The sequence below is a fragment of the Xylocopa sonorina genome, chromosome 2 (genome assembly GCF_050948175.1).
Source record: "Xylocopa sonorina isolate GNS202 chromosome 2, iyXylSono1_principal, whole genome shotgun sequence".
Classification (NCBI taxonomy): Eukaryota; Metazoa; Arthropoda; class Insecta; order Hymenoptera; family Apidae; genus Xylocopa; species Xylocopa sonorina.
The window spans coordinates 7884376-7910709 of record NC_135194.1 but is presented as its reverse complement, the minus strand read 5'-3'; the positions used below and the strand labels follow the sequence as shown (position 1 = coordinate 7910709).

The window sequence follows — 26334 nt, the reverse complement described above, 5'->3', positions numbered from 1 at the left end:
TCCCCGTTGCGAGCCTTCCTTCGAGTTACTTATGTAGACCCTCCAAAGTCCTCGAACGATCCTGATGGCGTCTTCTGCATCGAGCGGAGAGGCTTCGTAACGGTAATAACGGATCGTCGGAGTGAACGATTTAGGAGTCGATAGAGGACGGCGGAACGCGAGCCACCCGACATATGGCGCTCGAATCAAAATCCGGTAATCGCGAAGAACGGAAAGGCAGGTGATACGCCAATGGAGGATCCGCTTAGCGGGCAGGGGAAAGAGAAGCGTCGGGTGCCCTAGCCTGGACTCGTTCGCGTCGGGTGCACGTTCCGCTCGACGCATCCTCGGCTGCATCTTTCGTGCACGCGCCCTCCACCACGCCTGACTGTTGCGCATTCTTGATAGATTCTTGTCGGTTAATTCGTTGGAACGGGCCACGCCCGGCTACGTGGAACATGTGCACCGTGCGCGTATTAAATTCTTCGAGACTGTTCTTTATTGTTTCAGATTTTTAATTAAAATAGGATGCACTCTTGAAAATAAGGATAGTAGTAGTTGTCTTGGTGACCTTTCAGGACTTTAGAGTTTTATGCTACCGCGATGGAAAGGGACTTTTCAACTCCAATTCTATCTGCACCAATCGAACGAGACAAGTGAAACGAACACGGTTTATCATCGCTTGTAAATACTGTTCTTTATTGTTTCAGATTTTTAATTAAAATAGGATGTGTGTGTCACCCTTAAAAATAAGGATGGTAGTAGAGTTGCCTTGGTGACCTTTCAGGACTCTAAAGTTCCATGCTACCATGATGGAAAGGGACTTTTCAACTCCAATTCTATCTGCACCAATCGAACGAGACAAGTGAAACGAACACGGTTTATCATCGCTTGTAAATACCGTGGACGTTTCGTCGTACTCGAACGCGGTCACATATTTCGGCAAACGTCTGTGCCGAAGCTGGTGCAACTTCTTTCGAGAAATTCGTCCGCGAAACTTGACGCGTGATCGGGGCGCGCGCGGCAAAAAAATTGCCGTGCATGCGTGGCCAGTCGGAATTACGAAATTACGCGTGACAAGCGGAGGAACGTGTGGCCGGGAGCTGCGAGTCCCGAATGATTTCCGAATAGCCGCGGGGTAACGGGAAGCGGAGTGCGACACGCAAACCATAATGTCAGCCCCGATCTGTCCATCCGCCAATAATTACTCTCGCTCATTAATTGCCTTCCGAACACCTACTTTTTCTACCAATCAGCAGCTGGGACAGAGGCGTCATTGGATCCAGAACGATTCCATTCGACACGAAGATCAAACAGATGATCTTTACGTTATCGTTCGGTCGAAAGGTACACGAAACGCTTATATAAGTCTCGCGTACACGTCGAAACGTGGAACACGTTTCATTTTCCACCGAGTTGAATCATTGAAAATGACCTGTGCCTTGAAAAATATCGTTAATCTTCTCCACGATTATTTTCCCACGGAACTTAATTATTTTTAGAATTCACAGAGAATAGTAACTAAGGTTTTAGAAGAGACATATCGAAGGGATAAGAATGAGATGAAAGGAGAGAGTAAAATTGGTTCGTTCGAGGCAACGTGATCGATAAAAATCGGCACCAATTTCCTGCGGTGGACATTCATTTCCACGAAATGAAGCTTTAGATGCACGAAGAAAGTAATTGCATTTCGCAATCGACCAAGGGCAGGATAATTATTAATTAAGTTTATCAATTAAAGTAAAAGGGAAAATGAGAGGGAAGCGGTCCCCCAATCGCGGTGGAAACGTCGCGGGCGCAAGCTGTTCCATGATAATTGCTGGTACTCGTTAATTATTCCTTTTACTGGTGTACCTCAACCCTCAAGCTGCACTTGTTATTCGGTATTCTCCCTTGCACCTGCATTTTAAGCACCGTTTCGTAACGATCCACGGGATCCCGACGAAAGATTAAAAGGCTGTCGTCCGAGACAAATCTCGATGGTGTACCGTTCCAAATAACGATTAATACTTAATTCATTGCCTGCGAAACGAAATAACCTGTACGTATCGTTCCACGGCACTTTTCTCTCCCCGCTGCCTCGCATCCCCGATAACCGGGTATCGGTTTATCAGTATCACGCTAATTATTTAGATAATGCGTAAACAAGTTCACATCGAACCGCTTCGACGTTTTATCTTCCCTTTATAATTGCATCCCATTAAGACTGAAATATACCGTCATTTTTAGTGCGTGAAAACCTTTTACTAAAAACACTAATTACTAAAAATATCGCTTCCTTTAATGCACGTCTGGCTTTTACTATCCCGTTTATTCTATTTGTACAATTATCAGGCAACAAAAATTTTACACACCAATCCATCATATATGTATATATATATATTTAAACATATTGTTCCCCCAGTTTACGTATATTCTCCGAATGACAGGTAAAAACGCTCGTTTCACACGTATATCATTACCAACGTCGTCCAGTTCTACGTCTCAAGGGTAAACCCATAAAATTCTGAATTGGTAACCACTTTAACTTAACGCGGATATCAGTATTGACGAGCATCTCGTAATTGCCTGAAGCCTTCGAATAATTCTCAAGTGTACGCGTATCCGTTTACCTAGTACGCTACTACGGTTCTCTAACGCTTCTCTAACGCTAGTCGCACGATTGCGTCCGTTTCCATTCATCAGGATCGCGGTCGGCCCATTGTACGCGAAACGTTCGACGATCCAGACTTTTTGATCGTTTATCCGGATACGGTGATCTCGGGCCAAGCAGGCCGGTCGCAGGCGCACACCTTGGAGACATCGCAGGTGCAGTTACCTGCTGGTCGAGTTCTTTCCTCGTCCCTCCTACCGCAGCCAATTATGCAAGTTTCACTTATCCGAAGTTGCCAGGTAGCTCGTTATCGCGGAACGTGAGATCACGAGTGGGTTAAGGACATCGGGACCTGCTTTCAATACATTTCCCCGCCACGAAAGTACCCCATTCCCGATAATGCCGCCCCGGTTCCATCGCGTTTCCCTCGCCGCATTGTCCCAGCGCTGTCCGCCAAATTTCTTTTCTCTCCTCCTAGCTGTCTCTACTACAGAGAAATCGGTGCTTCGCGAACGGAATCGCGTCGCGCTTGGTATCACCGGATTCCAGGGTGCGTCCAACGATTCGACGATAAACGGAATCGTGAAATATCTACGAGATCGAAAAGATTTATAGCACTCGATCTCCGCTGCATTGTCCCAACGCTGTCCACCAAATTTCTTTTCTCTCCTTGTAGCTGTCTCTGCTACAGAGAAATCGGTGCTTCGCGAATGGAATCGCGTCACGAATTGGTATCAGCGAATTCCAGAGTGCGTTCAATGATTCTACGTTAACGAAATCGTGAAATATCTACGAGTTCGAAGCGGCTAATTTGATCGAAAAGATTTACAGTACTCGATCTTCGTGCCTCCATAAGTTCAATAAATCAAAGTATGTATCTCCAAATCGCAACATTTCCATCCCCCAATAGCGGTACCAAACCTTAAATGTTCTTTACTTCTACGATTGCATTATAGTTCGAGTAATGGTGCAGTGGTACACGAAGAGCAACGAAGCATTGGAAAATTCCGTATTTAACCGTAATTTATCGCGTTACATTATAAGTGTTAAAGCGTTCGGTCTTGACCTACGTCGACGCGTAGTTAATCGTTCGACTGAACCGTGTCCGTTCGCCAGATAAGTATCTAGTCGGTTGCCGCGCAATACGACGGTGGAACGCCTGAAGGTCACAGATTGGTAGCCACCTAATCTGAATTCGTCTAGAACCGCGCGCGATAATCGAAGGTGGACCTGGTTCTAGGAAAACGGCCCAATAGAAGGTGATCCGGTCGGCGCAGACGCGACGGCGGCACTCCTTCCTCGTTCGACCCTTGCCGAATCAAATCTACTTGCGGCGCTAGCGTGCGCGCGCAACTCTCTCGCTCCGCCGATCCGGCTGCCTATTGGTCTGACCGAATCATTCCTCTCTCTACTATTAGATATAGCATCAGCTAACCCATATGGACGATTTTCTTCTATCTCGTTACACTCTGGCTCGCCATTTTCCATTTACGCGTCGTGGTTTTCAATCTGATCGCTCGCGGTTCGCGCTCTGAAATTCTTACAGGGAAGATTCATCGAACCTGCGAACCAAACGTGTTCATGCTCGAGCTGCTTCTATAAGGATTCGTCAAAAATGTATCTTTAGCATTTCAAGCGTTTGATATTTTGTATGGTTCAAGTTATTGTCACCGTATGAGAGACACTACGAGTAGCAAGGAAAGAAGTAATTATGCGTGGTGATATAGTTTGATTGACGAGGAAGAATTCGAGTTCAAGAACCTCCCTCCATTAGAGTTTCTACTCCGTTTTTTTCTTCAAGTTTTCGAAGGTCTGCTGGTAATCGCCTTTTCGTTGTGTATTTTAAACAACGGATATTTATACATAGTAGCATCGTTGTATGAAAAGCAAGATAACTTTCCGTTGCATAAGTTACCGTTCTGTTTTCAGTTTGGTTTATCGTATTGGGGAAGGTAGAGGTATTTATTAAAACAGTGAACCACGCGAGGCCGTACTGATTAACTTCGACCTGTTCTCTTCGCTTCAATACCAAGGCGTGCAATTATATAAAGCTTGAAACGTTATCGCCACTGAAGAATAGAAGCTCAGACAGACACGAAGCTCTTGCACCGTTCCCTGAACCAATTCCTGGATCTCCAAGTGAAATTCCAAGCGTGCATCTCTACTTTTACAATCGATACGCGAGAAAAAAAAAAAAAAAAGAACGCAACGCTGTGCTCGCGTACGGTGTCGAGGGATTGGAGAAACCTCTGGGAACGGGTTGACACGTGCTACCAGAAACGGGGCTCCCGAAGCGGGCGTGCTTGGCGGAAATAGGAAGGAAGATTCTCCTGCGTGACTATCGTTGTGGGCTCTATAGAGGGGAAGAAGCAACGCGCGCCCCACCGCGCTAACTTCCCGTGGGCTAAGTTAGTCGCGTGTGTGCGCAGTAGGCGTGGTCTCCAGGTAGCGCAGCCGCGCAGGTGAGAAGAGAGAAACCCGTACAGGTAAGCAGCGAAACCACGAGCAGACTGCGACGCGCGCTCCACGCGAGACCGTGCGTGCACCCTCCTCGGCCAGACCGTGGTCAGTCAGGGTCCTGCTGTTAGTGTGGACGCTCCGAGAGCATCTTCCCGAGGAAGGACTGCCACCAGTCAGCTGTCAAGCTACCTGCGGCACACCTCGATATACTCGCCACCATCGTTCGCTTTCGTCGATTCGATCGCAGTTCAACGTTGGTCGATCTCGATCGTCCTTTCTGACTTAACAATCGTCATAGTTTTTGAGAAAAGGGAGCTTGGAATTATCTGAACGCGGATGATAGTTGATGTTCAGTGGTTAGATTGGGAAGAAAGAGTGTTACGAATCGGTAGTTACACGGCAGAAGTGTTCCGCGTCTGGATCGAACCGAACCGCCTTGGACGCGCGAACCGGAAACCGCGTACCGTGACCTTGGCGAACCACGTGGAAGATCGCTGGAGAACAGTTCAGTGAATGAAAAGACACGACGTGCATCGAGATTCGCATCGAATTGTGCGGGGCATTTACATATGTGCGGATACTCGAGGTTCTAGTGACGATACCGGGGGTCACCCACTCGCGATTCGCCTCCATGAACAGTCGGGAGAGTTAAGACGTAGAGGTAATCGATCCAGGATCTGGACGCAATGTGTGGTGAGTTTCTTCTAGTTCTTTGTTAACGCCTCTTTCACGTGACCTCGTATTTAGAACGATGATTTGGGGGACGCTAAGTTTTTGATTACTTGCGCGAAGCAGGGGATGATTATTGAATAGCGTGTGATTTAGAAAAATTCGTTTCGTCTATGATTGAATCTCTCGCGAGTTTATCGAGTTTGCGTTACTTCCTCTAAATGTAATCAACTACGAATGTAGTTATCGAAATCTTGTTCGATCCGAAGCGATAACATCTTTTTCGATTATGCGTCAGATTAAGCGTGATTACATATTCCGTTAAGTCGAAGGCGGATGGTAGTGACGGATTAATTGGATTAGCTGCTCCTGCTGTTCCTGCTCGATGTTGATTTTCAACAGTAGGAGGGTATCATCGACGAGTGGACTATCGATTTTATTTCAGATAAGATGCCATCGTTCGTGTTTAAACTTAAAATCGTTGGAATTGCTCGTCGTATCGATAATCATTGATTGAAGTTTGCACGTTTAGACAGGCATCATAACGATATTGCGACATAATTCTTCTGTTTAACGACGTGGCTCATTCATATTGCAAATCGTAATACACGGCAAATTAGTCATACAGGGAACTTGATTCTTTGACAGCAGAAATATTTATTTTCGAGCGAGCATGTGAAAATGACTCACCTTTCAAATTTTTCGAAGGTAGATACTGACGGTGTCACGTCCTTGCATGTCTATCGCATCAAAAAAGATATGTTAAAAGTACGCATATATTCGCAAGAAAAAAAAAAAAAAAATAGAGGCTTATTAACGCGCATCGATTGACAGCGCAAATATTTTTAAGCAGCCGCATAGAACGTTACGCGTTGAATAATTTTCATTTTTGTTAACTTTACAGTTGCTCGAAATCTAATCCACGATTAGAAATAAAAGTGTTGAACACTATATTATAGTACAATATCTAATTTATATAAATTATATTCACCTCGCGAGAAAGTGACGATCGACGTCGATAATACATAGAAAACGATCACTATCATTGAAAACTATTATATATGCGATAGTTTGGTATGCAATACACGCTTAACAAATTATTAAAACGTTTAGAAGGTTTAGAAATAACATCGTAAAGGAAGGGATTAACGCATCGTCGAATTTAATGGATACCATTCGTGAATTAGAAAATTCAATGCAAACATGCTAGAAAACTTGGTACCTGGGTTCATCGAAAAGGGCCCTCGTCAACCGTAGATTCTTGTTTGAATAAATTCGGATTTCCCTGCTTCCAAGAATAAAATCCAATGTTTGCACAATCTGTTTGGTCGTAGATGCGTATCAGATTTTAATGGACAGCTGTTCTTATCGATGATTAAGAATCTCTTAGTAAGATGGACCCAGAAGTGTTCATTAAAAGGAAAAGACGAAAACGTTCGTGCTCGTTCCTACGGACACTTGTTTATACATATTTTAATCGACCCACGATTTGGTGGCCCGTTGGATCCATTCTGACGTACGATCACGCTTCAGATTTCTACCATCGCTCGTCTCTCAACCGTTTCCTCCTCGATCACTAATTAAACAAAGTGTCGACACGATTGCTATAAACTTCCAAGAAAGTAACGACGTCGCTCGCTAACAAATCAAGAGAACCATCGCACGAAGCAATTTTTTGAGGCAAATCTTGTTACGACGATGTGTCATATTCGCATATTCATCGAGCCATTTAAATTTTACACGTTTCGTAACAAATATAGGCTCCTTCTTCCATCAGTAAATCATAATACGTATTCGTCGAGCCACATCCACCTTGGTTTTTCTTTTTTTTATCTCTCCTTCTCGAGCGTATGGGTGTATGCAAAAATGTGCAAGTAATGTTAAAATTGGCTCGATAAGTAAGAGTCGGTGATTGACATTAAACTCGGACATGATGGCTCGCTATCTATGCTAAGTTCAGACGACTCGCGAGCATATCTCGAACGGTCATATTTGCAAATCGCATTACAGATTTATTTAAACAACGGGGCACGATTATTAACCGCGTTTACGAGCGAAATGTCTACTTATATACATTATCTGTTACCTGAAAGCCTTCGACTTAATCGATCGTACGCTTGCATCGTCGAGCGTCTTTTTCAAACTTTCCGAGGAAAACCACTCTGCGAGTAACGTAACCAAGTGTTTTAATTACCGTGGATGTAGAAAATCTTCGTCTCGAAAAGTTATATTTTCACGATTTTTCGCGTAGTCGAATCCTGCGACTCTACGATTTTTAATAATAATAATTCATATGTATGCATGTGTTACGTATACAGTGACAATTTAGTATATGTAGAAATTATTACTTTAACACGTTGCTTTGATTTACATCTATCAGTAAATCGAAGTCAATTTTGATTGTCTAATTCGTATGGTAATTAATCGATTAAATCGCGTAAGGAATTGTATACACTTCTTTCTTAAACCAACACTAACATTTCTTGACATACCAACAACACTGATAAGAAATTCTTGGGATTCATTAAAGGTGAATGTATGGAACTGCAAATAACAGCTGTGAGCTAAGAATGTTACAAAGGTAACGCTTCGAGTAATTTAAAAAAAGAGTTTACAAAATCAAATTAATTAGTGACGAATTTAAAGCGTTTCTATCGAAATGATTAAAACGATTCACAGTTGTGTAAAAAGAGGAATTAAAACGAAGGAAAGATCAACAGAAATGCGATGAGAACCGTTCGAAAGAGATTGTAACAGTGATATTTCCTTTGTGCCGCTTCATACCTTTTAGCTTTGGAAACTATGATGGTTAAATAAGATTTCATTGATCTGTAGTCTATTAGAGTTCGTCGCGAATAAAGTTCGCCGGGCAATCACGCCAGTTTCAGCTTACCATCAGATTAGAGTTCTGCCTCCAGGATGGACACACGCACGCATGTTTCAACGATGTATAATTCATAATTCCTGTTCGAGGGACCGAGCATGTTTGTGATTTTCCCTATAAATCTGATAGCCATGACTACCCACGAGTCGCGAGAACAATGCATTAACTCGGCCCGCTTTTAAACGCGACAAAAATTCGTTCCTCCTTTAAAACAGAAATTGCGCGACTTCTTTCAAAACGTTTTACACTAATCTCTCCAAAGATAGAACTAATTATTAGACACACACATACACACACATAATAATTAATAGCAAGAGATAATATTTACTATTTGTGCATTAAACGTTAAAATTTAAATGAAATTTTTATCCCACTGACTCGCAAAACAGCAAAAGTTATTGAAATAAATTGCAAACTGTGTGTACCAAAGTTTAAAACTCATAGGTCCACGTCCAACAGCAAAATTACTTTTAACCAGTGGTACAAAAAAAAAAATACTTCGATGATAAAGTCGCAAGCAAAGCAGTAATGAATTCATGGTTCAACGAGGCGGACAGTGAAACAAAAAAATTACCAATGGTTTCAACTATAGACGATACGACGTCCAGTGATATATTAACACCGACGTTACAGTTTGCAGTTCATAAATTACAATATGCACTTACCAAGCAAAGGTCGAGTTCCCGACCACCGTTCTCCAACAACCGCGACTTATTAGTACAGTTGCGAGTTTTGGTTGACGCCTCGTGAACCAAAATTCCCTCTTCCTCCTGTACACCTCGCCAAGCGTCATTCAGCCAAACGAGAAACATAGAATGTACGATCGAGAACGCATGCGAAAACTGTTCTAAACCAGTGTCTTAGCAGAAATAGTATTATTGCACGTGTTCTGTCCGTTAGAAACGGTACCGCGTACTTGGTACATGAAACCGGAACTTCACTGCAGCGCCATCGGAGTTCCAGCGGGCGCTCTCTCACCCCCTGTCACACTTTCACCGCCTAGCAGTCCAAGTGTCACGTTGCCGCCTTCACCTTGGAGTCCTGGCGCGGCAGGAAGTAGCCTGAGCACCGCGACATCCTCGAATCCCTCTTCGATCTCCTCGACGAGCCTCGGGCAGCCCGCGACGGACCGTTTCAGCGCTTTCACCCTCGTCTCGACCTGCAATCCCGACGTCAGGCTACAGAGTCTACCGCTGACCACGACCACCGCGGCACGAGGTAACGCGACCATTAGTATCATCGCTTTCACGTCGTAATGGCAGGGTTCAACCACGCGGGGACCGTTCACAATTAGTTGACAGTTACGGACCATTTCCTTCGTTTTCAACGATCGCACCTGTAAAACCGTTGCGTACCATTTTAGGGTTGCGGAGAAACGCCGCGCGTGAAAAGATCCGGGAGAGGATACAGGAAAGTGAAAACCGTAAGGAAATGGTACGATTTGTTGGTGCACGCGCGATGGCCAGACGAAAGGTGGCGTTCGATATATAGCAGGATATTTAATATAGTATATCCGATTAATTGGGACGATTGTATCTATCGATCTTTTTTTTTATCTCGCATTATCTTCGCTCATTATACACCAAAAATACCGATTCGTATTCGCCCTAGATCCGAGAATAACCACGCCAGAATTAAAAGCATAAAAGTCGTGTCGAGTCCGAATATAGAAACAAACATTTCCCTGTTCGAGCATTCTGACACAATCTCCTATTTCCGATCGAAATTGTGTACCGTTCACTATAACTGTCGCACCAGACAACACTTTCCAGTGATGGTACGATCGTTAATCGGTAACCAATATTGTCCAGCTAAAAATGGCCAGCCGGTGTTTGCGCGGATGATAGAAACTAATTTCGTGGCTGGCATAACTGTGCCAGAGTCGAGTTAATGGGTTTCGTAAATCGAAATTTCCTTGTTTTCCAGAGATGCATTGTAGCCTGATGTATGGGGGTTACGGGTCGACCGGAGCTGCGTGGTGGACACGCCACGTGAGTCTGTTGCTGCCCAATTCTCTGCTAACACCCTCGAGGATCCCTAGTCAGCCAACCACACCGGTTGCAAATTGCTCGCCCATCTATCCAAAGCCCCTGAACATGTCCAGAGCCGACTCGCCGCGGAGATGCACCCCGGAGAAAGCAAAGTTTGGTGAGAATTACAATCAAGTGTAATTAGATAGTCAAGAAAAAGAATCGTAAATATTTTCCACGGTGTATCGATGGAAAACGATCCAGCAAGCAAGTATTAATCGTAACACGTATAGACTTGACAAAGTTAGTAACAGTAGTCCTTTTTCCAATTAACGAAGTAACCGAAAGTTTTGGTTTCGTTATTTTGAGCACATTGAACCGAAATCCAATGACCACGAAATTTTTCGATACAAGTATCAGTGGAAGAGCGTTTAAATACGTGGAGGCCTTGAAAAAGGGGCCAACTCGTCGACAATTTCGTTGTAAGTGGGTAATATCGATCCTGTTCCACGGGCGCTTCGCAAACGCTCGGTTGTCATTATTGACGCTTACGCTTATACCTATCGTTGTCGACAGTGAACGAAGAATTTGTTATTAAATCAATTACGAATCTTTTCCCATGCACGTCTCGAATTGCGATAATTGACAACGATTGTGCGACAAATTGTCAACGCGATCTTTTCTCATCTTTTAATTCGTTCCCTATCTGTTCGAAACAAATTCTATCAAATTGTGTGTCGAACTCGAATAACGAAATCGGTTTCCGTAATTCAATTTACAGAGGAAGAGGCACCGCTGAACTTGAGTACCAAACCCAACGACGTTTCGTCTATGGTGAGCCGAAAAAGTGAAATTTGGTCGCCAGGAACGGTGTGCGAACGAGAAGCAAAGGAAACCAAGGTACCATTGTCCAGGAGTCCATCCTCGACGCCTGTAATCACTCGACAAGTTCATCATTCACCACTGACGCCGCCCTCGTCGTCAGAAAGGACTTTTCAAGTGAGTTTCTCGTATATTACAGTCTCTTGCGCACTTTAAATCTGCAAAACTGAAAACTTAGGCGACAACGGATGAGAATGTGTTCAACAATCATGCGAAACTGTTAACAGTCATGATTTCACAATAAATATTCAACATCGATGCTCACCATAAGTTTGTTGCAAACAATACCAAGGAAAAATGAACTCTATATTGAGGACAAGAGAAAAACTGGCTTGCAGGGCTGCCTGAAATTGCTAAGCGAAGTACACTGCAGATATCGTTCTCTGAAATCTTTCTCACGACCTCCATAATGTTGTCTTCGATTATATACTTACTGAGCGCGAAACGATCGTCGAAAAATAAATATCGAGTATTCTCGTTTTTCCCTTCACACGCAAATTCATGTGCATATTTGTACGTATTTTTGAAAAATTCAATGCATCCATAGACTTGTTACTTCTTCAGGATCACCATTCGTACGCTAAGCTCGTCTAATACACAGATCGAACAGATCGTGTGTCCGAATAATACAATATCCATAAACGACCATCGCCGTCGAATCCACGTTCTCGATTATTTAATGAAAAAAATCCACGATCGATCCACGAGGTCTCATCCCTTGGACAAGGCGATTTCTATACGCGGCAGAAGTGAAATCTATGAAAGTCACGCGATGGGAGTCGTGCAACGGCGCGAGTATCCCCAAAGTGTACCGAAGAAGCGGGTCAAGCGTTTGACGAACGTCGGAACTCGACAAAAGGCGGCGGTGCAATTACGACTGATTGAATGGAGGCAGAGGCCCGGTTGGCCGCAGTTTTACGCGCGACACGTAACAGCCACCGGACATATTAGGATATCTGGGGCACACGCGTCTCGTACCATCCCGATTTCCGACCGAAAAAGGACCCTCTCTCCGTTCCGCGCTCCTCTATCTTACTCGCCTCGCAGAACCGGGGCATTGGTAACAATTTTCCCGGGACCGCGTCGTTTTCTTCGCATCGCCAGGTCGGAAATTCGACGGGGTTTCGCAACACGGAAACCGCACGCTCTTGACGCTTCGATTAACTCCCTTTCACGTCTCCTCGAGACATGAATTAAGGTGCTCGCGTGTACGTGGATGTACCTACATGATGGACATGTTAAGTTGCCACCGTTTGCACGTTCTTTCCGCACGTCCCGCGCGGATGCGGGTCAAGTTGTTGCCGGAATCAGAGGTGGGGGAAGGGTCTCGAGGAAAGGCGAGAATTTTTCGATTTGTTACCTGCGAATTTTGAATACTATTTAATTTAGGCAAAATCTAGTTAGAATCCAGTTAGAATCTGGCTACGTCAGGACCAATATTCATGCAAAACGATTATTAATATGCAAATTAAAATTGGGGAGTAATGTCTTGTACGTTTGAGAGACAACTGGATACAAGGAATTTTCTTGCCCGACTAATTATGCATTACAAGCTGTTGTTCTTCAATTTAAAAAATAGTGTCAAGGTTCCGATTGAATCGTTACAGCTGAACGTACAAAGTTCATCAAAGCAGCAAAGCAGTACCTAGATTCGTACGGAACTTTCTAATGCATGTACAGAACGAACCAGTGTGTATATTTATAGCTGGTATTATATAGCCTCTAACTCTAAAAATATTACGTCTGAACGAACTGACTGATTCGATAAAGAGGTGGAGAATACCAGTCACCCACAAAGCACTGCATTCCAATTATAGAATTGCTTAACAACTCTAGTGTACGCCTTAAGAAAGTCCTTCTAAGAAAGTTCCTATTAATTTCCAGTGTGCGCGTCAAAGTAGCCGTGAGAACTGCATAACCTGCGCTCGAAAGAGACAAGGATAGTTGTCGTGCATAATATTTATACAAATATCACGAGAAACCACTGGAATATTTATTTCGCGTCCCGTTCAATCGACACGTTTTGTCACGTGCTTCAGGATAATTTAAATCTACTATTCCATTCACACGCGAAACAAGTTATAATTATTATCAACGAACAATTAAAATCGTAGCAAAACGCACGAGTAACCCGTTGTCAGCTGCGACGCGACATCAACAAATAAAAAAGAAAAAGCAAATACAACAAAGATTGGCAACTATACTTAATATGATTGATAGACAAAATCGTTTGCAAGTAGCAACAGAGGAACAATCCCCTGAAGTAAATTTCAAATAAATTTAAACAGCAGGGAATAATTGTTGGCTAGAAAAATTGAGGAATAATTGACAGTGCAAAGGGTCGACTATCTCGTGTAACGCGAAAATGTGCCAAAGGAATAACACCCTGTACTCGAGCATCGCGGCGAATTAATATTGCCGCGATATCGTTCCTTATTATTGATCGAGGAGGGATGTGAATCATGCGTGGTCGCGACTCGTCTACCGGTACCGGTACACGCTCGTAACTAATAATATTCCGCGGCAACGGGTTCGTACGCGATTCCACGCATGTGTCTATACGTGCATCGTGAAAAGAGACACGCCTAGCTCGACGGCATTGTGCGGACTGGCGCCCATGTGACAATAAGCCCGGGAAGAAAAACCGTGGCTCCGTGAACACAGGTGCGACTGCCGGCGTCGTTCATCTACTCTCTCTCTGGAACATCTTTCCCGCCCATCGATTTCGATAGGCGAACCATTAATTTACTCGCGTCCTGAATTCAACGTTAATTAATTGCCTCCCTTTCAATTTTCTTTTTTTTTTGCGCTACTTCGGGTACAATCGCTCGAGGAATAATTGGAATGTTACGGCATGGGGGTAAATTAGCGATCGTGGACCACGTTTAAGATGAATAACGTAATGTCGTAACGTACAATGTAACGAAGAGTTAAGTTGATATTAGATACGTTTGATGATTTGTTACCTGAATGCATTTCAATTCTATTGCAAAAGATAGATTTATTTACTAGTTTACTAGCAGTCGTATGCAAAGTCTAAACGTATAAAGAAACGGTAAAATTTTAATTGAGAATACCTTGTATTTTGGGTAATAAAAGTCGTGGCGAAGTTTGATATTATTCTAGAACATAGAACGTACGAACAACGTTACAGATGATCGTTTTATTTTGTTGTAGTGTAAGCAGTGCGGGAAAGCCTTCAAACGTTCAAGCACTCTCAGTACTCACCTCCTCATACACTCTGACACCAGACCATATCCCTGTCAATATTGCGGCAAGAGGTTTCATCAAAAATCAGACATGAAGAAGCATACCTACATCCACACTGGTGAGTCTAAACACTCTTTATTAAACTATCCAATAATTTCGTCGAAGATTCCGTTACTTAATTCCCTCGCCATTGAAAGCTCAAGTATTTCGACTTCAATTGATATTAAATAAGACAGAAGTTTTAAATGAAACGACCACAAAATATAATTAAATTTTTCGTTGTTTCTGTGACATTATCAACAGTTTCGTACGAAATTAAAATATTAAACTCTTCGTTGTTTCTGATCAATAAAACAGAAGTATTGTTAATTACGCGAAACGCGCACAATAGAAATTCTGAGAAAACTTCCTCCAGGGAAACTTCCTCTCGAACTGATACGTCCAAAAGCGCAACTCGAACTTCTCAACTGAAAAAAAAACTTCAACACTCGTTTTTCAATTATTCAGGCGAGCCGTGTCGTTTCTAATATGCTTATCCGCTACATTATTCAGTAAGCCAACGGTTACGTACGCCGCAAGCTCCGAATGCACGTTGTAAAATGTCGAAGGCACCGGCAACTAGAGTTCCCTAACTTTCTTGCCTGTTTGATACTTTATGAAATTCACGTCTGCGCGATATACCTCGAGGTTTTAACAATTCTTTCTCTCCCTTGTCAGTTTAGTCGTACAACTGCAATTGTTCTCGTTTGAAACATATATTTCTTCAAATTAAACCATAATTTCCACTTCAAATCCATTACCTTGACGTTCTGCTTTTTTTAGTTGCAAATCTCCCGAGTATAAATACCTGTTCCTTCTTCATTGACAATCGAAAAATTCCGCATCGAACTGGAACTTCTTCACTTTTCACAATGTCCGCTCCAGAATAGGGTTCACATCGCGACAATATTCTTCGCATATTGTAAAACAGTCTTCCATTTGGTCCAACGTCCTCGACTTCGTTTAATACACAACCGTATTTTCCACTTGAGAACGTTCCACTTGGGGACATTTGGTTCCTCCGCGGAACTCGTCGCACGGACACACGCAACGCGTCCGCTGCTGTCGTCAACAAAACGAAATTACGCTTATCGCGACGGGTACGTAGCATGCACGTTCGCCGGGTGTAAACGAGAAACACCGAAAAAGCCGATGTGCCGTGGTGCTCCTCGTCCCTGCCCATAGGACCGCGCCTTTTTGATCGACGTGACGCGTGCATGTTAATGCGCGGCCTGTGTGCACGCGTAACAGAACCGACGCATCCTCGAACGACGCACACGCTCCTATGGCCAACGTTACCCTGTTTACGCGGCTCACCTAAGCGCGAGCCTCTATCACGGACTCTTGTTATGAGTGTCATATACGCCCGTGAATCACGCACGGACACCGCGTAGTTTACCGCCGCAAATGCATTACGATAAAAGCTTTATTCGAGTGGTAGGGAGCCAGAATTGCTGGGGAACTTGCGATGGAAATTATGAATTTTTTTCTAATGACAATAACCGCGATAGTAATATCGGTAAACGATTATTCGCTCGTGGCCGTGAATTAACCAGTTAACTGTGGAATTTAATTTCAAAAGATCAGCACAGGGTGCGGAATTAAAAACAAGCCACGACGTGTACGCACGTCGAACGCAGGGCAAATGGTACTATTATACATTTTACGAATGTATTTAGTTAGGTTACGTATGTAATTAGTTTTGATACGCGAGCCCCCCTCCATATGAAATACACGGCGGTCGTATTGGTAATATAAAGGAACCATACCACCAAATAATATTCTTATTACGGTTTATTGAGATTTCGAGTTTTTATAGTGAATGGTAATTTTTTATTCTACACGACGAGTATACACGTCAAACGCGCCGCAGTAGAAATTTGGTCCAACGAGTATACACGTCGAACGCAGGGGAAATAGTACTATCATAGATTTTACGAAAAACGAGGAAGGATTACGTTTTTATTCGTCACAAAGACTAACAATTCGTTTCTCATTACGTTATTCTTGCTAAAAGCTTGAAAATTAAATAAAAATTAAATATAAAACTATAAAGTAGTTTAGAAAATTTAGAAATAGCGGTCGTATTGGTTTTATAAAAGGAACATACCAGCAAATAATATTCTTATTACATTTTATTAAGATTTTGAGTTTTTATAGTAAATGGTAATTTTTTATTTTACACGACGAGTATACACATCGAACGCACTTAACTGGTTAAGTGGATGTATGAATACGATGGGAAGTGATTACGGGAATCACGTTTAAGATAGGAAATATAGAAACAATTTAGAGGAATGGATAAAGTAAAGAGAAAATACATGAAGGTGGATGATATTAATTAGATGATTTTCGTCGGTAATTCCATAAGCCGGAAGGATAGAGATTAGCATAATAAAATCAGATTAACTTCTCGATTGATTCGTTTATGCCACGTATACGTTCTGGTGGAATACCACGTAGGTATCGACAGATCATCCATGTATACTTCCAGATGGGAATCGTACGGTTAGGTGTACTGTATGTCCAGTATACTGCGACTCGTCATGCGAGACGTGGATATATTTTTTCCTTCGTTCATGCATAAGTCCACGCTACGTTTTTTTAACCCCTGACTAGAGGAGGAGAATGAAATAAATTTCTTTCGAATGCGATACCCTTATTACATTTTATTTGTCGAAGGAAAAATTTTATTTGCAACATTAACTGGTAGTGTTAAACATTGCGTAGAAGAGTTTACATTCTTTTAAGTAAAAGATTGAATAGCTTTCAATATTTTCGCCTCTACTCGCCATCATTTTTTATTACCAAACTCTCTGCGATGGTGAATAAAAAAGTGAACGCTGTACGCAACGTTTGAAACAGTATCGATGCTATATGCTAATGATACAAAGCAAACAGCGAGTCGTTAAAGAATGCAGGAGTAAAAAGGTAGACAGCTTAATGCAAGAAAAAATCTTAATCTCACGAATGGATCGTATTAGGGTCGATTTAATCGCGTCCAGTCTGGTAAACGCGACCGGAAGGAGATATACGAATGATGGGAAACGCGCTGTTTGTCACGGTCCGTGGGAGTTTCCGGATAGGCGCGTGGCCGGCACGAGGATCGCGTCCCTTTTTAATTAGCAACGGCATCGTAAAGGCTGAACGTGTGCTTTGAAACACCTCCTTCCATCATTCCTCGTAAACGTTTTCCCCTGTTTCACGGAACCGCTGTTAATACAAATTTAATCGTATCTTCTCGTACATTTCCCCGATTGATTCGTCATTAGGAAAACAGGGAACGTTCTAACGTTACGAAGGCAACTGGAACATCTTTAATTAACGCCGTCACTTGCTTGTGTATGAAACTTTCTGCCTTTAAATTTTCTTCCAAAATATTTTATAGTTAAACTATGTTGTTTACTTAAACTATGGCAATTACAATAAATGTAGAATTTGAGGATATCGATAGAACAGTAGCCACGTAATTCTTAGTTGTCCCCAAATATGCATGTCCCCATTTTTTAATTATAGTTAATACCATTTTTCTTAATTATTCGTCAAAAGTGAAACCACTTGATGAATACGAAGCTGTTAATTTTATTTAATTTAGAATAACCCTTCGAAGGGTATACATAAACGAAGCTGAGGTTCGTACAATTTTTTCCTCGCGTTGATATACATTTTGAACGACACAAAACGTCAACATGAAACAAGCTGTCTTAAATGTGCACTGTTCGTTAAAAGTGGCATCGCAATCGTTTTAAAAAGCAGTCTTGGGGTCGCCGTTTTAATCATCGACTACTTAAAGTTGACTCGCGCGAATACAAAGCCTAAGGTCGAGTGATTCGAGTGACTCAGGAACTCGGGTAACTCGATCAATCTGGACGAGATCTTCACCGATGGCACCCTAAAATTACGTACGTCCCACGTTCAGATAACTTTCAATACGACGTTTCTGCTTTCTACTTTTTAAATACCTTTTTATTAACTAATGTGCAGCTATTTCACTTTTCCTTTGAGCTAATTGCATTTGACTTGTATATGTTCCTTTATTATCTAATCGTACCAAGGCATTTGGCTTTGCCAGTCATTCCGAAATACTATTACCCTATTTAGCTTTACTAGGGTACACGTATTTCTATCCGTACAGTAAAAATAACACGATTTGATTTACATATTTTCATTCTCTCGTACGTTCTAATTCTTAAATCAAACAGTAACATCGTCTAAGCGTTTTTGAAGGCTTTTGGTAACTTCTAAACAATCATCGTTGGAAGCAAGAATTATCCTATCAACCCCCAAATGTCGCTGTTAACTGAACAGATCGCTGTTGCTGTGATTCCATTTTAGAATTTGACCTGCCATTTTCTAATCATCACGTACGATTGAAGCGCGACGTACGAAATAATGGATCTTATCGAATTCCTGTTTTATATCTAAAAGCACGGTATCTTCTAATTAAGATGAGTCAATTCCCTGTAAAACGATTTGAAGCTAAACCCTCGTCTTGCGACTTCGTCGAGCTGGCGGTTGAAAAACAGAATTCCGTCCGAAATTGTGGAAATCCAGAAACGAAACTCGCTCGCCGTTCAAACCTAGACATATAATTAACGGTTAGATAAAGTATGTGACAAGTTATTGCGCAATGTAACCCTGGAGTGTGTGTACACCGTACACTTGCAGCGTTTCCTTTTCTACCCGCGCACATACACACCGCAGACCTTAGAACCTACCTCTACTTTTCACGCCGTTTCGATAAAAGCAACCTTGGCGGATAATTGCGCTTAATTGCTCGAGACGAGCATCGAATTCTAATAAGCCGGCGGAAAGTGCGACGATGTAAATTGCCTCGTGATACGAAACTATGCTCCGCTACGGATATACACCTTTGTCTTCCGATTTTCATCGTCGATTGCCTCCGAATAACTTAATATCGCATTTCTTGCTCGTATACGTCCACCCCGGTTAAAGGAACGACCTCTGAGTTTAATTCTGCCCCGAAAGATATCCCGTATAACGCGACATTATTTTAAACGGAAGTGGCAATTATAAAAATGGCTGATAATTATGTTTTATCTGGAAGTGTGTACTTAATGATAGTTATTTATTTCAGTAAAACGAAAATGAAATCTAAAGAGAATCGAGGTAGATAAATGTTTGCATTTCTGAGTTATATTTATTATCATTTTTTTTCCTTAATTAACGGTTCGGAAAGTGCAATATCACTTAATGAAACGATACGAGAGTTCAAGCGAGTGGTGGTATTTAATCGTACGCATAGAATAGCGGAGTACAGCTTTACGTTTCTGTAATATTTATGTCAATCTAAACTTCAAACGCTGTTCCACGCGATCGCTTCCTGTTAGATCGCCGAAAGGAACGATATAATCTTGCGAAATTCACCATTATATTATATAAGATTAGGGTAAACGATATTTGACGACTAAGGTGGAATACAAATGAGGCGTGATTTTTTTCCAATGAGAGAAGAAATTTTACTCGAGACCGCGACAACACTATAATAATCCGATCGGATAATAAGTAGGCGTTCAAGTTGAATAGTGGTTGTACGCGGCGTGCGCATTATTTGCCGAAGTTTTCTATAGCGAAACCTCGCCGCATAAATAATTCCTGTGGGAGATGCAGCACGCCCTCATCGTCACTACACGTGACGTATTCGTTCATCCTCTTAACTTCGCCACACGACAGTCAGAATTTTATTTCAGATTTCTCTGGTTTCCCACTCGACATCGATATCCACGCGAGCGAGGTTTCCATAAAAGAGAGGTAAGAAAATCGTTTTCGATGCGAAAATAACATTCCTCTGGTCGCTCGGGATAGACAACGGACGAAACGTTTCCTTAGAACCGACGCAATTGAAAATAAGCAAAAGCAACGCATGGAAGAGGAAGCAAAAGACCAAGAGAGGCTATTAGCGAAGTTTTACCCACGAGGATCTTTCTTTGGTCACGCATATCGCAGAAAATTGCACGTAACAGCGTGTACTTTCACAGAAATTGTCCTCTTGTGTAGCGATAGCCGATGAAATACTACCTGCGTCGAGACGGACGTACAAAGAAATTCTGCGATCTTAGTCGCATTAAAAAGTTTCGATTGGAAATTCCTGCACTCTTCCTGCGCCGTCTACGACGTCGACGCAACCAACCAATATCCACTGTAGTCAAACAATTCGTTATCGTTTGAACAAAAAAACAAATATTCAACGTGCAAAAATATATTACGATTAAAACTAAAATTCGACGATAATTCTGTAACACAAGATTTACCAAAAGGAATACTGAACCCACTTATTCTCAATGGCGTTGATAGACACCAAAATGGTGAAATCGCATGATGAATCGTGTACGCAGTACCGACGAGGCTCGAAAAGAAAGACACGAGCATTGGCCGTGGATCAGACTGTTCGCGTTGTACGTAACCAGTCCGCTGTTCCTCGGCGACGTTGGTCCCCGTAATTCACGCGACGCCATTACATGAAGTTCATTAAGCGGCCGTTGCATAATTAAACGGGGCGAGCTGCTACCAAAACACACGCACGTATCGATACACAGAAGCGGGGGAAGCCGCGTATCCAGTGCTATCATTAAAATCGGCCACGAAGTAAACGTTTCAGACGGTAAATATTTAAGTCGACCGGTAAGGGCTCGGTAATGAGAGTCGAGATGGATCGATATACGGACACGTAGATACGCGTAGAAAAGAGCGGTGTACGCGCCCGCCGTTCATCGCTCGCCGATACACTTGATAAATATTACCCATTGGCTGAAATTGCTTTCCCATTTCGTTCCTCGTTTAATACGCGTTTACGCAAATGTTGCTGCGCCGTAAGTAATTCCCTCTCGACCGCCTCTCTTCCTTCCTATTATATTATACCAAGGCTCGTGGCGGCCGCGAGTCGACGATCGTCCCCTCGAATATTCCAACGAAAATAGAACCCGCGTAAATAAGAGCGGCCAGTTGCAGCAATTGCTGGCGCGAGCTTTCGAGCTTTCTAATTGGTAATATGAAAAAATAGAACCCGCGTAAATAAGAGCAGCCAGTTGCTGCAATTGCTGGCGCGAGCTTTCGAGCTTTCTAATTGGTAATATGGGAAAATGTCGCTTCTCGATCGGATGCGCTGTTACGAATGCTTACGATTAAAGTTCCTTGGTTTAATATGAATGATACGAATTAATAGTAGAATATGATTAACGAGTAAAGGCTGAATATTGGTTCGAATAGCGCGGAGACATTTTGGTGAACAGAGGAATTAGTGGTTATCGTATTGTCGCCCGTATATAACTTCACGAATCGGCGCCACTGTTTCAGTTTATCTCTTGCACGAACACAAACGAGAATCGTGAAAAAAGACTGTTGTACAGGGAACGCGAAACGTTCAAGTACAAGTGCAATTAACGTCGCGACAGAACACTTGACGCGACTTGAAATTTGGGAAAAAATCGGTTTCGTTAGAACGCGAGAGTATCAAGCTTTACACGCTGGTATCGGAGAATACGATCGCAAAATGTGTTCAAGCAATTATAAATTATAAATGGCAAAAGTTATTTCTTCAAACGTAGACGTTAGAAATACTTTTCTATCCTCGTTAGATTACCTACAACAGCGTGACACATTAACGTTTAATATTCCTCTCATGTTTCTTCAAACAAATAATTTGTTTATGTGCGCAATGTGTCGACTTCGTGAATGAATTCGTAAATACCCACGTCGGATTTTTCTAAACGAGGAAAATTATTTAATTATCTAATAACTAGCATGTAATTATACATATTAATATCCCGATACCGTTTAAAATAAATTGCTCTTTTAATGTTTGTCATTTTCCTCATTCCTTATTTACCAATCATTCTAAACGTTTCTTCATAACAGAACGAATAACACAATTATCTTTCAGAATTATATAACCTCGTTGCTTAAAACAGTTAGTGTCCGCATAATCTTTTACCATACCACTTGTCAATTTAGCTACCAGTTAATTTATCAAGAATCGTTAGCAGTCGACATAATATTGTCCCCCTGATCTACTAATCGACGATTATCCTTAAAAAAAAAAATCATACACCGCCGTATACTTTCAGCCCCATCCCCCCATTTAATTTACGTGAAAATCATTTCAATAATAACATAGCACCGCTCGGCCGCAGGATACTCGTAGACAACCATCTTTCATTAGTTATAAAAGGGTTAGGTAGATCGAAAGCCGAACGGCAGAGCGAACAATTACGATAATGGTATTTTTCCTCGCGTCGTCCTAAGCGATGACACAAACGAACGAGCGTTCGCGATAACAAGGCGTCATCATCGTCGTGTTCTACCATTGTTCGTATTTATGGCGAACCCGATAACTCCAGTGTCGATTGGAAAGCAATATGTGTGCGTAGCACGAGAAACGAAGGGACACGGGAAGAAAAGCGCGACGATCGTTGCTGAAAGAAACAAGCTTCCACTCGTCTCTTCCTTTCCTCCTCGTCGCCATATCCTCCCGTTGGAAAAAGCTTCCTTTTCCCCCGCGTTTTACTCTTCCTACTCGTCGTTCGCTCTTATTTGCGACTCGTCCGTTCTCGTACGCTGCTATTTACTTTTCAAACACCGCAATTTAATCGCGTTTTGCCTTCGTTGGGGGCGAGAAGGGAGAGAAAAAAAGTTTCGCAAGAACCAACGAACGCTTTAGAAAATCGAACGGGCAGCAACAAGCAAACCTTGTCTCGCGACGTGGAACCCCTTTTTTTCATCACTCGCGTTCTCGCGCTCTCAGATAAATGCCGCGCGATCACGATGACGTTGCCCGGGACGAAAATTAATTTCTTCTCGATAGAATCTTAACGACGACCAGACCCCCACGGTACGTAACTTACGTATGAGCTTGTTTTATCGCCGTTTTACAATCGTTCCACTATTTGTTAGGAATTTTCGAAGCGGGTAAAGAGAGACAGACCGGCTGTTTACACGATTTATCGAACGATCATCGCCAGGCCGCCGCTCGAGGACTTTCCGGACGAGTTTTCCCTTTTATCGGCCCACCCGATCCGTATAAAAGATCGTTCTTGAACTGGCCCGATAATGGTTCCGAGCAAATATTTAAGTTACCTGGAATTTCTTCCACGGTTCACGGTGGAACGTTGCGAATATCGAACTTAATAATCGTCCCGTGTTTGCTCGAAACCCCATCCCGGACACCCCCGATATATCTTCACCGAGCCTATTTAAAGTGGGTATTTAAAAAGCAGTTAACGCGGTATTAGCAACATTTCGAGACTATTGTACCAACGTATAAAACGATATTACTTGGAAATCGTACGTTTCCGTAGAACAATTTCGCGTTTCGTTTCAATTCGGACGATCAGCTTGTTAGGGGATGTTCGATTTTCTTGCTCGATTATACTACAGGTGCGAAACACGGCGATACAATTAACAGCAAGAGAATTTGTCTCGTTCAACGTGCCTCGCGCGTTCAGATAAAATCGGCGATCTTCACTTCCGTTTTTCTCTTTTATTCTTTTTCGCGCTCGCATCTGATCGCGCTCTTACGTTCCGCCATAAAGAAAAAAAGCACGGTAGGGGGAAACGTTGGTCGTCGTTGACGTAAACAGATTGTTCGAACTGTCACGATGTCGTTGAGAAAATACACGGCATAATTTATAGGTTGATTCAGATGCGCTCGGTTCACCTTGACTCATTATTCCGAATCGCATTCTGCGGCTTCCCTCATTGGTTAATTCGAGTTTGCATACGCCGCGCGTATCGGGCCATCGATCATCTCGTTGTCAATCGAACTAATTAAACGCGATGTGTGGTGCTGCAGGAGTAACCGTTTCAACGATTAAATATCGAAACGCACACAGGCGATTGTGTTGCTCCCAGAAATGCAACAGTTGGCACAATTCCAACTTGCATTAGTTGCACAATATTTATATTTCAGAGTCGCTTGCGTTACGGAAAAGAGTTATCTCCTTAGCGATAAAAATCGAGGAAATTTTACTTCTTCACCATTCTTATTCTTCTTCTTTTTTAAACCTCCCTCATCTTTGTTCCAGGCGAGAAACCGCACAAGTGTGTAGTATGCGGCAAGGCTTTCTCCCAGAGCAGCAATCTGATCACACACATGCGCAAGCACACCGGTTACAAACCGTTCCAGTGTGGCCTCTGCGACAAGGCGTTCCAGAGGAAAGTGGATCTACGACGACATCGGGAGGGACAGCATCCTGCTGCCCCAGCTCTCGATTATCGCTCCCTCCAGCTGTCCTCGCAACCTGCCAACGTTAGACACTCGCCTACCCTACAACCTGCCTCCGTTTATCATATGATACCTGTCGCTAGCAACAGTTGAGATCCCTTTCTCGATCTTCTGCTCCGTACTCGCGCGAAGATACTCGCCCAGGGCCACCCCCGAACTGTTCGCGAGCCACCCTGTACCTGTCCTTTACTTCTTCTTGCTCTTTAACCCCGCGTACTGCCCAGCCAGAGTGAGAAACGGTGAAGGGGATCGTTCCGAGACGATTAGAACCCAGTTCGAGAGCTGTTTCCAGTCCCAGTAACAATGGAACGCAATGGAAATGTGAACCCAAAATGGCGGACGATATTGGTGATCGAACGACTCGTGCGTTTAGGGTACTGGCAAGTTCCATCCTGATACAGTTCGCGAAGCTCTAACGGGAATTCCTTTATAGTTTTTGTATAGAAAATTAGGCGAATTAAAAATAGAGGTAACGAATTTGGTATTCGATGGATGGACGAGAAAGTGGAATGATTTGGACAGAGGTAAGGAACACGTTTGACGAGCGAGTATGCGATCGTCGCTACTTTTGTCAAATTGATCGTTCTTTTTGCAATTTTCATTAGTTTTTTTAACGAAGAAGCGAAAATGCTTTTCGTGAAATTATCTATGATACGTTGTTTTAGCGTTACGATCTTTCGTTTGAAGAACGAAGCGAGATGTTAAGAAAGATTAAAGATGAACATATCGTCACAGTTCATAAGAGCAGCACCATTTTTTAACTTTTTCTGATTTACCGTTTTACTTGTAATGTATTATATTTTACGGGTCAGTACACTAAACGTTCATAAGAAGAATTCCATCTCTACAGAATCGACTATCCAAGCTTCCATCGCTTTCATTCGATGCTTGTCATAAACGCAAGATGATCGCTTTCATTAATGGAACTTATCATCAAATTTTATACTGCAAAAATCATCCCCTTCGCAATATACAATTAATCTTTATACTTTTTAACATCCTCTACGTGTCACCTGAAAGAATCAGACAACAAACGCCACGAAATCAAATTTTTCTCATTAGGAAGAAAGAATAATTTAAGGATAGAAACTGTCTTTCTTAGAGGATTAAGAAAAATGTAAAATATTTAAATTCAATATAGGTTCACCAAATCGTATTCACCAAAAGGGTTGTTTCAACGATTAGATTTGCATTTTTTTTTATATTAAAAAAGATTCCAGACGCGTCTTGGATGCAACCGAACTGAGTATCCGGCTCTGGTACTTATACGTAGGATGTTCGACAATGAAAAAGCGCCTTAGAAGAAATATGTTTTCGCATGTTTCTCAAATTGAACTAGCGGTCCTCATCGAGCGAGCGAGATCGGCCACTCTTCTTAGACAGGGAATCTTCCACCGTCCATTACAGC

General features: G+C 42.5%; 1 protein-coding gene across 2 annotated transcripts; it reads left to right on the top strand.

Annotated features, from left to right (window-relative positions):
* The first annotated feature begins 5586 nt into the window (after positions 1-5586).
* On the top strand, positions 5587-25160 carry LOC143432926 (uncharacterized). 2 transcript variants are annotated; one of them, XM_076909922.1, is made up of 6 exons: positions 5587-5725; positions 9486-9803; positions 10512-10733; positions 11337-11554; positions 14615-14765; positions 24727-25160. In XM_076909922.1, exons 1-6 carry the CDS (start codon positions 5719-5721, stop codon positions 25017-25019), a joined length of 1209 nt encoding a protein of 402 aa, XP_076766037.1. In that variant the 5' UTR covers positions 5587-5718; the 3' UTR covers positions 25020-25160. The 2 variants fall into 2 exon arrangements, with proteins under 2 accessions (XP_076766037.1, XP_076766038.1); XM_076909923.1 differs by lacking the exon at positions 9486-9803.
* The last annotated feature ends 1174 nt before the right edge of the window (positions 25161-26334 follow it).